Source organism: Equus quagga, chromosome 4, assembly GCF_021613505.1.
Source record: "Equus quagga isolate Etosha38 chromosome 4, UCLA_HA_Equagga_1.0, whole genome shotgun sequence".
NCBI lineage: Eukaryota > Metazoa > Chordata > Mammalia > Perissodactyla > Equidae > Equus > Equus quagga.
Window position 1 is genome coordinate 138339459 of NC_060270.1, and position 12181 is coordinate 138351639.

Consider the following 12181-nt stretch of genomic DNA (forward strand, 5'->3'; position numbering starts at 1 on the left):
GTTTTCTCCGTATTTAATATATAAGCTAACCTTTACTGAGCGCATGATATATTCTAGGTACAGTTTTCAACATTTTATTGGCAGAGTCTCATTGAATCATTACAATAACCCTATAAGATGGTTACCATAATTAGCCCTATTTTACAGAAAAGGAAGCTGAGGATCAGAGAAATTCAAACACCTCATCCAAGATCACGCATCTTGTAAGCAGTCAAGCTAGGACTTGAATTCATATCTGTCTGACTCCAGCCATGCCCTTAACCGCTGTGCTGGCTCATGAGCGCCTATCAGTCCTCTGATCGAATCCTGACTTTTAGCCCTTTCCATACATGGAAATGAGATGCAAGAGAAATAAAAAGGGTTGAGACCTACATTGAAATGCAGAAATTCTCTGGCACCTGTTGTGTACATAGGAGGCCCTAGTTAGATGCCATGTGTGTGGGGAGGGTGCAAGTGTCGTGGAATTAGAATTTGAAATAGGGGAGACAGAACTGCCCTCGATTGACTGTAATAAATACAAACCTGTATGATACAGCATGCTATTATTGCACATGAGATAATAGGGAAAAAATAAGTACTGGATGGGAATGAGACCAGGATTTCAATCCAGTTTCTGCCATGTACCAGCTGTAGGACTGGATCAATCGGGGACTCTACACAAAATGGGTGGTTCAAATAGGAGAGTCAGTGAAAGGAGGGTTTTGAGAGGTATTAAGGAGGGTAAAGAGCAGAAGATGTGAATACACCCAGGCGCTAGCAACAGTGGAAGCCAGTGCCACTTCCAACAGTGGAAGCTGGTGCCACTTCCAGCACTGAAAGGACCAGGGGAAGAAATAGTGAGAGCTGTCATCATGGTGGTGGTGGTGGGGTCACCTGACTAGAGTTGTAGTGGTTCAGAGCTACCGTCACTGCAGAGACAGGGCCCTGAACATGGGAGAGAGCAGGGAAGAGATTCCTGACCTCCATCCTAATGCCTTCTGATCTGCTGGTGCCTCCCATCAGCTTATCCCTCCCAGAAGCCAGCCTGCCAGGGAGCCCAGCCATCCACGGGAGTCCGGCTCCCAGGTGGAGAATGCACATGAGGAAGGGGATGGGAATACCCTTGAGCAAGTCCCTTCCTCTCTCTTTTTTCAGTTTGCTTATCTGTGGCATAGCGCTTACAATATTAATAGTGGCTTTACAATGTTTACTTTCAACTTTTTGTTTTGAAAAACTTCAATCTTACAAAGAATTTATAAGAATGGTACCATGCACACACAGATAAACTCTTCACTTAGAATCACCAATTGTTAACATTTTGTCGCTGTTGTTTTATTCTTTTTCTTTTTCTACTAACACAAACGTACACACATATTTTTGCAGAACCATTTGAGAGTTTTTTGCCAGCATCTTGGAAGCTTATCCCTAAATACTTAAGCAAACATCACCTAAAAACAAGGCTATTTCCCTGCATAATCCCAATGCAATGATCACACTCAACAAATTTAACATTAATACAGTGCTATTATCAAATATAGTGTATATTCAAATTTTCTGAAATGTCTCAATAATGTACTTTATAGTTATTTATTTTTTTCAATCAAGTGTCACACATTAGATTTTGTTATTATATCTCCTTAAACTCCTTTAATCTAGAACAGTTTTTCCTGATATTATCATTTTTTTAAAAAAAGATTTTATTTTTCCTTTTTCTTCCCAAAGCCCCCTGGTACATAGTTGTATATTTTTAGTTGTGGGTCCTTCTAGTTGTGGCATGTGGGACGCTGCCTCAGCATGGCTTGATGAGCAGTGCCATGTCCGCGCCCAGGATCTGAACTGGCGAAACCCTGGGCTGCCAAAGATGAGTGCACGACCTTAACCACTTGGCCACAGGCCCGGCCCATGATATTAATGTTTTTGGGGATTCAAAGGCCAGTTGTTTTGCAGAAAGCTCCCCATATGGTTTGGTCTAGTGGTTTTTTCATGATTAGATCCAGTTTAAACAATTTTGACAATAATACTACAGCAGTGCTGTGTTCTTCTCAGTGCATCGTGGCTGGAGGCACGTGATGTCAGAATGTCCCATCACGGGTGATCTTCGGTTTAATCACCTGGTTAAGGCAGTGTCTGCTAGATTTATCCATTATCTTTTCCCCTTTGTAATTATCAAGTAATCTATGGGATGATATACATGAATATATCTTTTCCACCAACATTCTTTCACTCGGTGCTTTTCACAACCATTGAATTTTCTTGCTGTGGCAGAAATAGTTTCGTAAAAGCATAATTGGGGGACATGGTGTAAGACTTCTTTGAAAGTTCCTGTGACAACCCTCGATTCTTCTTATGTTAAACTGTTTCCACTCGTTTATCTATCCATTTAACAGATGTTTATAGAGTGCTCATTGTGTCCCTTGGCCCTGTGAAATTTTCATCAGCGGCTTCGTCGTTGGCTAAGCCAATGTCTTCAGCTCAGATCTTTCTCCAGTGCTGCAGATCCATATTGACACTTGCTTTTGAGTCTCTCCACCTTATCATCCAGGGATGCCTTAACTCCACATGCCCAATGGAACTCACCACCTTCACTTCCTCATCTGCTCTTCTTATGTTCTCTCTTCCAGTAAATTGCATGTCTGTTTTCTCAGTAACTCTGTAATAAAAAGGACTCCTATTTATTGAGTGACCAGCCCATAATAGCTCTCTTATACATGTTACATGCATTATCACGTTTAATCCTTGCCATAGCCTTGAGAAGTAGGTACCATTTTCTGGAGGACGTTGGGCTCTCAGTCCCAGATCAACAGCTAGCAAGTCTTTGTGCTAGGATTCAAATACGAGTTCTCTTTGACCTCAAAGCCTTGGCTTTAGTATGGTGATTAACAGCATCGTTGGCTTCAAATTGCGGCTCTACCACCAACTATGGGGGATCGGATAAGTCTCCTTCACTCTCAGTGCCTTGGTTCCTTCCTTTATGAACTGGATGAAACAATGATCCCTTATTGTAGGGTTGTTTTGAGACTTGAATGAGATAACCCTCCACAAGCATTTGAACAACTCCTGGCAGCACAACACTACCTTCCAAGCCATAAATCCGCTGTCACCCTAAACTTCTCCATCCCTTCACTGTGGGTGGATTAGTCCTATTAGGGGCCTTGTCACCACTGTTGTCATGCCTTGGTTTAGACCAGGAGTTGGCAAACCAGGGCCCTCAGGCCAAATCCAGCCTCCGCCTGTTTTTTTAAATAATATATATTTTAAAATTGGGGTATAGTTGACATTGTAAAGAGTGTTTTATTGGAAGACAGCTATGTCCATTCATTTATGTATTTTCTGTGGCTGCTTTCAGCCAACAACAGCAGAGCTGAGTAGTGGTGACAGAGACTGTGTGGCCTGCAAAGCCTATTGTATTTACTGGCTGGCCTTTTATGGAAAAGGTTTGCCAATTCCTGGTTGCCTGGGGTATTGCGCTAGTCTCCTTCCTGGTTTCCCTGGTTATATCTTATTCCTGCTTGAACCCATCCTCCCCACCCCTCCTCCTGTACGAGGGGAATTTCCCTGAAGCGTGAACTGAGTCATGCTGGTTTACTCCTTATGGTGCCTTGGCCCTCACTGCCAAGACCGTCAGCCTCTGTCTACTGCTGATCCCCACACTAGCCTTGTCCTCTGGCCACGATGAGTACTTCATGCCTTTTCCAGCCTTGGCCCATGCTGTTCTTTTTGTGTGAATACCCACCCCTTACCCTTGTCCTCAGTGACAAGCTCAGGTTTTACTTCCTCTGAGAAGCCCTTTCTGATTTCTATAGGCCAAACCAATGGCTTCTGCTCCTCTCCTGCTCATGTAATACTTCAGTTCCAGCGTTCATCCACTCTGTCCTGATCCTGGGCTCAGCTGTCTGGCCCTGCCGCTACCATGGGTTCCTCTCAAGGGCATGAATGTACATCTTTTGCTTCCGTATCTCCAGTGCCCAGTCTGGGACCTGGCCCTTAGTGAGTGCTCATTACATTGGTATTGCCCACTGGCGTTTCACCTGGGGTTTGAAGGTGTATGTAAGGTGCTAGGGAGATGTAGAAAAGAGGCAGGTCAAGAGAGGCTTTCTGGAGGAGCGGACATCCTAGTTAACTCCTGGAGAGGAGAAGGAAGCTAAAACTGGATGATGAGAGGAAAAAGGCAGCAGGAACAGTGTGGGAAAAGGTGATGAGACCTGAAGAGAAATGACCAGCAGAGGAAGGGGACATGTGAGGGAATGCTGGATGATGGGGTAGGTCGAGAGGCATTAGGTCCATGGTCCACAGCCTCTGCTGCTGTGCTGAGGTACGAGTTCAATGGAAACCCTGAAGGGCTAGATTAGGCGCACACCGTGTTCCGCGCTGCGACTGTCTGTCTGCATGTCAGTCTTCCAGAAGCCCCTGAAGTCATTAACCATGTTTTGTCTTGCCATTATTCAATACTAAGTGCACTCAATTTCTGGCATATTATAGGTTTTCAAGAAATGTTTCTTTCATCACTGAAATATACAAAAACTCCCCAGTTTGAAGGGAGGGGTCCCCAACGCTTAGCATTCTCTTATAGGATGAACATTTGTCCTGTCTACAACTTTCACAAGTTTAAGAACTTCAGTCATATTTAATCTTAGTTCTTGGATTTTCTGCTTGAAAAATTCCCATTAGAGAAAAAAAAATGTCTATCCTCTTGTGGAAGGTGTGAGCGTTTTGGATGATTTTGGTTTACTGCTTCTGGACCTTCTCCAGGTCTGTGTTGCCTTTGTGGAGTTAAGGCTTTCAAGGACACCTGAATTCTTTCCTGCTCTGCAAAACCAGAGGCAGATCAGTTTATTTCTTGTGATTTTTGTGTTTTCTTTTAACAAAATTTTAAATGGAGCTTGGAGAAACGAGCTCTTATTTGTAAAGCATGCCAGAGATGGCGCCTCACGGCTGGAATTCAGAGCTCTTATCGATGACCTCCAGGGATGAAGCCTGTCATTAGCTCAAGGGCTCAGAGAGCCGGCAGCTTGGCAGCTTTGGGATGTCAATGAAATGAATTCGGTGGTAAAAGATACGCAGATAATTGGATAAAATGGGAAATTAAAGGGACTCCTGCACTCCAGGAACTTCTCCTAGTCTCCACTTGGTTATCCTCAAAGTGAACAAGAGCTTCAGTTTCAAGTTGAGTACATTTTCCATCCATGGATTGGCTTGTTTTGTTCAGTTTTACTTTGAGTGTTCGAGGTTATCTTTTCGACGTAACAGCTAAACCCACGGCTTCCTTTCTCGTAAAACCAAAACAAAAAGGCTTTCTATTCAGGTGCCTTCTGTGTGTGCACATGTGTAGTACACGCCTGGGATCAAAGCCAGCTATATAAAGTCCTTGATTCTGTGTGGGTTCAAACACATTTCAAAGCTTCAGGATCCTGAAAGGTTTCGCTCTGCTTCCTGAAGACCTGATCACCACTCCCATAAGGCCATGGCTGGCTTCGGGTTCCGGAGGCGTGGGGCACGGCTGGATCCGGCTCCCAGGACCTGGCCCTGCACCGCGCTATTTTCTCTTCTCTTCATGCCCGTCTTCTCCAAAGGTGAGTGAGGCTTTTGGAGCCTGAAGCTGGAGGAGGTGCTTCTCCCACCTGGGTTTCATTGGTTTCAGCAGCCAAGGGCAGTGATTTAAAGCAAAGCCAGAAGATAGAGGTAAAACTCCAGTCTCCAGGCTTGGATAGCTCTGTGTTCCAAGGCAGACGGGGACAGCTGGCGGCAGCAAATAAGCAAAGATACAGCTCACAGCAGAGTGCCAGGCATCTTGTAAGAGCCTAATGAATACTCCTGAGTTGGTTTGGGAGACATAAGGAATTTCAGACACTTCTATAAGATTGGAAGAAAATACTGTCTAGTTAAGTGATTTAAGAGAGAAAAGATATCCACAGTCCTAAATACACTGGAGCTTAGGATGATGGTGATCCTAAGCTTTTTAAAAAAACATCGATTCAAGCAAATCATGAGAAGTTTCTTTCCTACCGGTTTCAAGGTTCCAAGGCCCTTAAATTCACTTTTATAAACTAATTTAGCCAGCTTATTTAAAATCTAAGCAAATTGTGGGAAGAACGCCTTTTTTATTCAATTCAATGCTTTAAGGTCTTCTTAATAAATTCTATATAGTAGTTAGTTAATTATCAAAAAAATGAAAGCAGTTTGAAATTGTAAAACAAAAAAGACAGAAAGGAAGAAAGAAAGCAAGCCATCAGTCTGTTTGGCAGCAGATATTTAATTGCTGCCTGACTTACCTGTGGCCTCAGAGGCAGATTCCCCAATTCTCAGATGAAATAAAGCTCTTTAGAGCTTGATACCAGGTTTGTTACATAGTGTAAAACGATGACCGTCGCCACCAAACTTCAACTTTCTCTCTCTCTAGAACTTCTCAGTTAAGAAACCATATGGTTTGCACAAAGTAGGTGTTCAAAAGATATTTGATGATTTAATTTTCACTAGAGAAGAAATGTTCATATACATTTTCTTATTTTATGTGTTTTGAACATGCAAAGATTAAATACCCTTAGAAGTAATCAAATTTCCTTTTTCGAAAATTTATCTCAACCTGTAACTGGGATTCTCCCACGGTGCATACTGGAAAATCGCATGTGAGCAGTTTTAGTGGTGATAACTGGGAGCTCGCCTGGGGAGCGGCAGGAGATCGATCTTCTCTCGGTTCAGAGTCGATGTGATAATGGTCATTGAGCGCCCATTTGGGCAGGGTAGAATGGCTGCTCCCAGGAGTTTGCAAGCCAAAGGCAGAAGCTGGAGGAGGTGTGATTAGTGCACAAAAACTTTAATCCAGGGCAGAACTTGATTGAGTACTGCAATGGAGTTATAACAGTGCACAGAATGCTCAGAGGGCACCTCTGATAGACAGAGACGACGGTTGGGGAGGGAGACTGTGTCTCGCCAGCCGGGGCTGCTGGATTAACCATGGCGGCGGCTGCTGCTGCTGTATCTTCCTCTCTTCTGAGGATAAATATTGTCTAGTGCAGGTGCTTGGGGGAAAGGACCAATTCCTTTAGTACAAAGTGATTTATACACAGGAAGAGGTGTCCTGGAAACCCAGACTGGAGTGCTGGGTTGGGACTGGATCATGGAGGACATTGAATGCTATTTGTTTTATTTGTTTTTGCAATCAATGGTGGGTAAGGTATCAAAGGATTTGAGCAGAATGAGTGACATGGTTCAATCCAAGTTTTGGGGGTCGCTTGTATGATTGACTGGAGAGGGGCCAGGTTAGTTACCGGAAGGTAATTAGACATGAAGCCACCATTTTTTAGATGATGTGAGCCTTTTTGTATGGAGAAAAGGCCTTTCTTATCCTGTAGAAGCCAGAGGGAAAAAGAACAAAGGAGCACGAGGGTGTTCCAGTGAAGGAGAGAGGGTGGCGGAAGAGGTGGTGGCGGTGGCCGGGGAAGCCCACAGAAGTTAACAGCAGGGTTGCCTCAGCCTAGAGAGGAAACGACCCGGTGCCCTCTGCTCTGTGGCTTCCTCCATCTAGCAGCATCCCTCACTCTATGACAAGAAGGCCAGGGAAGGCGCTGGCCGGCACAGCGGGCCAAGGCTCACCTGCTCGTGGGTGATAGCGGTACGGGGCCAGGTAAATGTGGGCAGAGGTTTTGGACATATGCTTTGAGGGATAAGGCAAGATTCTGTATCTTAAGCTCCAAAATTTCCCCTACTACTCATTGTAGTTTCTGAACTATAGTTCCTATGGTTCTAGAATAACCTTAGAATACCAGAGTTGGAAGACACTCTGATAGCGCCCAATCTAATCCCCTCTTACTGCATGGAGGGAAAATGAAGGCTCCAGGGGAGGCCTGACTTGCCCCAAATTGCATATTTCATGGAGCCAGGCCTTCTGTTTGTCGCATCAATGTTCTTCCTGCCACAACCAAATGCTGTCAAGAAACCAGTTTCTAATAAGGAAACACCTTTATGGAGAGTCGCTGGAAGACAGCAGAGAGATGGAGGGGGAGCTGCGGTGGGTGAAGAAGGGAAGGGATAGGGGAGACTGATGGGTTTGTTGAAGGGGAGGGGAGGGCTGAAGGGAGGGTGCCCTTCAAAGATATACCTTCTCTGGCCTGAGGTCTTGCCTGGGCCTGGTTGGGATGAGCATGAGTACACTGAGTTCCCTGTGGTTTTTCCATGTTAGGGATGCACGTGGCCCAGCCCGCAGTGGTGCTGGCCAGCAGCCGGGGTGTCGCCAGCTTTGTGTGTGAGTATGGATCTTCAGGCAAAGCCGCCGAGGTCCGAGTGACAGTGCTACGGCAGGCGGGCACCCAGATGACTGAAGTCTGCGCCGCAACGTACATGGTGGAGAATGAGTTGACCTTTCTAGATGATTCCACCTGCACTGGCACCTCCGTTGGAAACCAAGTGAACCTCACCATCCGAGGGCTGAGGGCCATGGACACGGGGCTCTACATCTGCAAGGTGGAGCTCATGTACCCGCCGCCCTACTATGTGGGCATGGGCAACGGAACCCAGATTTATGTCATTGGTGAGCAAAGTCGCATCACTAAACTGGCATTTTTTGCATTGCTGTCTTCTTTGCTTGAAAACAGTTTCGCTCTTTACGTTCAGGTGATTCATTTTGGGGATCATGGAAATTCTCTTTAAGAGTTCTCTGGGATACCATATGGTGGGCTTGCTTAGTATGAGTGGCCACCCAAATGGCATCCTGACTATTAAGTAAAGTGGATTGGGGAAAGTGTTTTCTACTGGCAGGTTGGGGTATTCACCCTGGGGTGATAACCATCAGGAAGTTTGGCCTTGTGCCTTTGATATGACACTCTGGGAGGTAGCCCCAAAGAGCCGGACTCCCCTGTGGGCTAACAACTCCATCTAGGGGGACGTCAGGATCTGGCAGCTTTAACCCCCTCACTTTTTCACCGATGGGGGGAGCAGGGGTGCAGTTGGAAGAGTGTCACAGGAGGCTCTGCTTGGTCTTCTGTTGCAGACCCAGAACCGTGCCCGGAGTCTGACTTCCTCCTCTGGATCCTGGCGGCAGTCAGTTCAGGGTTGTTTTTTTACAGCTTCCTCATCACAGCTGTTTCTTTGAGCAGAATGGTGAGTGTGACATAGATAGCGCACTATTTTGGTGGGGATGCCTTTAGCAATGACAACTGACCAATGACACTGTTTAGTGTTTTTGAGATGAAGCAAGAAATGAAGAAGAGAAAGGACAGTGGTAAAGAACACACTAGAACCCTTGGCATTGGCCTTTGAGGTATCAGGATGACTAATACTATAGAGGAATGTGTTTGACATTGAATGTTTGTGTCTTCTGACAGGGTTTCAGTTTGAGTAACTGTTTGAACAACATGGGGCAGCTGTTTTGCTCCTTACCTTCATGACAATTGTACTTAAGTTAACAACCCTGAAACACAAGATTAGGTCAGGCAAAACGCTGCTGGGATCCTGGATAGATTTTACTCTCTACCTTAATGTCCCCCTACTTCCCCTGGAAGCCGTCTCTCAGGGTCACCCTATTGTGCCTTCCTGCCCAAGCTGTTGCTGTCCACATCACGCCTGTCCAGGGCTCCCCCTTACCCAGTCTGCTTGACTGGGAAGTCTTGCCCTCCCTTCCCGCCTAGTAAATGCAAACTCCTGTTTTTGTTGACTACAGTTGTTGTTGGAAGAGACGGAGGTCTGGAGGTCAGGCCTCGTGTCAGAATTTCTGTCTCACCTCCCTCTCAGCCACCTCTCCCAAGGCTGGCTTCTCCCTCCCCTTCCTCTCTCCTTCCCTCTCTCCCTCCCTCCACCCTCCCTTTTTCTCCCTTTCTGTCTCTCGCTCTCTCTCTGTCTTACACACAGACACACACGAACACATGCACACACACACACGCTTTTTCCTATCTCATTTGCTACAAGCTGCCACACAGACTAATAGACTAGACCTCAACTTACTGAGGTGATAAAAACTGGAAACTAGGGCAGACAAAGTCATAAAAACTATATGAGGAGCGGAGATGAGAAACACAGCTCTCAAACAGGACACCTCAGGTTTATTATCTTATCAAACTCGCAGCCCGCAGACAAGATTCAGGCAATTATCTAGGCATTTTGGGTGTTCTTTCAGAAGCTTTCTCAAAATCTCTTTCTCCTATCTTCCAGTCAGAGAAAATGGTCACTATTTTACATCAATACCATAGAGTTATTTATCTAAAATTAATTTTAATAGCTGAATCAAGAAAGTCTCCTGGGGCTTATAATTCTGTCTGTTGCGAACATCAAGACCCAATATCTGTTGAGTCCTATTATGGTTAGAAGTAGCTTCTGTATTTCTCAATACTAATTACTGTTTCTTTTTGTGTTTGGCAGCTAAAGAAAAGAAGTCCTCTTACTACAGGGGTCTATGTGAAAATGCCCCCAACAGAACCAGAATGTGAAAAGCAATTTCAGCCTTATTTTATTCCCATCAATTGAGAGACCATTATGAAGCAGAAAGACCACGTTCCAATTTTTAAGGGCTGAGGTCACTGTAACTTTTTGCTGTCCAGCTGTTTTTGTTTGTTTGTGTATCTGGGGGAGATTCATCTCTCTTTAATGTAAAGCTGGATGCAGAACCCAAATTAAGTGTATTATAATTTAAAGCAAGGGAGCAGGAAAGCAGAGCGGGGATGTTTCTGTTACATGAGACCTAATTTTAGTAAAAGCATCACTTGGGAGCAATACAGGGATGCAGCCTTATGGTGTGGGATGCAGGATACAAGTTAGGGAATGGTCCAGTCCAAAGAAAGCAAAGGAAGGGGGTGAGGCACAGGGCCATATTGTACACACCTTGTATTTATATGTGAGAGTGTATAGTTGAAACGATGTTTTCAAGTTAAGTTTTTATACCGTGTTATTTTACTTACCAAATGTATAATTACATGAAGACTTTAAAAATACTCACATGGCTATATTTTAGCCAGTGACTCCAAAGGTTGTATTGTACCAATATGTATTTTTTATTTGATAGTATTTTGCATGGGGGCCACATGTGCTTTTGTGTATTTGCTGATGGTTTGAATACAAACACTATATGGCAGTGTCTTCCCACCGCGGGTTCAGGGGAAGTTTTGTGGAAGGGCTCAGGACACTAATACACCAGGTAGAACACAAGGTCACTTGCTAACTGGCTTGGAAACTGGGTGAGGTTATAGCCAAGTCTTGCAGACATCTTGGGCTGCATTGGTGTTGACACGTGCTTTGGGCTTTTATCAGCTCCTTTCAATGGTTTTCAAGGAAGCCAAAGCCGGTGGCATCTGAGTTAACTGGACAGAACACTGCTGTCGGGAAGATGGCTCATTCCAGGAGTCCTCTGGTTAGGAACCTCAAGGAGGCTCCAGTTCCACGGGGCCCCGGTTCCTTACACACGGCTAATGCCACAGACAGAAAACAGCAGCGCCCTGGAAGGGGCAGAGTAGGGTGATGAAGGTTTCTGAAAACTAACACTGTTGGTGTTTTTAAACTCAATATTTTCCATGAAAATGCAACAACATGTATAATATTTTTAATTAAATAAAAATATGTAGTAGTTGTTTTCCAGAGTTGTCTTCCACTTCCTTGTATCTGAGTATGTGTTTGAGTTTGTTTGCTTTGATTCATTCAAGAGTTGGTGGAGTCTCCAGTATTGGAATCCCTGGGAACAAATGGAAGAGACCCGAAAGGGCAGATAATGCTTCATGAGTTAGCTGTCCACCAGCCCTTGACCTGCAAGCCACTCAGGAAGGAATTCAGCCTCTGTCCTTCTGATTTCTTCTTAACTATTTGAGCTATAAAGTGGTTCCCATGGAGACAGCAGTCCTCCGAAAACCACGCAGCCGTCTCTTTGGCACAGGTTCGTCACCTCCTCTTTCTTACCCACGCTCGCCTTCTCAGCTCAGCTCCTACATGGATTAGAGTTGCCATGGCAACTCCTGCATCGTCAACCACGCTCACATAGCCATTTTGATCTGCTTCCATAGCAAATGGAGCTTTTCCCTGTGGCTTCCAAATGGACTGTCTCACAGGGGTGGGGAAATCTACCTGCGGGCTTGTGTTGGTGACAACTGGCAGGCCCAGGCCTGGTCCACTGAGATGTCTGTGATTCTCGGTTAACCAATGTGGAGTCTCAGCCTGCTTGGTTTCCACTCCAGGTTTCTTATCCTGGACCTCCACATCCTGTTATTGTCTTGTGAAATGATTCTCAGCG

General features: G+C 45.1%; 1 protein-coding gene across 2 annotated transcripts; it reads left to right on the plus strand.

Annotated features, from left to right (window-relative positions):
- The first annotated feature begins 5401 nt into the window (after positions 1-5401).
- On the plus strand, positions 5402-11465 carry CTLA4 (cytotoxic T-lymphocyte associated protein 4). 2 transcript variants are annotated; one of them, XM_046659438.1, is made up of 4 exons: positions 5402-5549; positions 8156-8503; positions 8963-9072; positions 10327-11465. In XM_046659438.1, exons 1-4 carry the CDS (start codon positions 5441-5443, stop codon positions 10429-10431), a joined length of 672 nt encoding a protein of 223 aa, XP_046515394.1. In that variant the 5' UTR covers positions 5402-5440; the 3' UTR covers positions 10432-11465. The 2 variants fall into 2 exon arrangements, with proteins under 2 accessions (XP_046515394.1, XP_046515395.1); XM_046659439.1 differs by lacking the exon at positions 8963-9072.
- Positions 11466-12181: the final 716 nt, after the last annotated feature.

Excerpts from the sequence above, each read along its gene's own strand:
- CTLA4 (XM_046659438.1), top strand. The coding sequence starts at position 5,441 with ATGGCTGGCTTCGGGTTCCGGAGGCGTGGGGCACGGCTGGATCCGGCT. Across the intron at positions 8,504-8,962 it reads AACCCAGATTTATGTCATTG|ACCCAGAACCGTGCCCGGAG; the intron begins GTGAGCAAAGTC and ends CTTCTGTTGCAG. Across the intron at positions 9,073-10,326 it reads CTGTTTCTTTGAGCAGAATG|CTAAAGAAAAGAAGTCCTCT; the intron begins GTGAGTGTGACA and ends TGTGTTTGGCAG.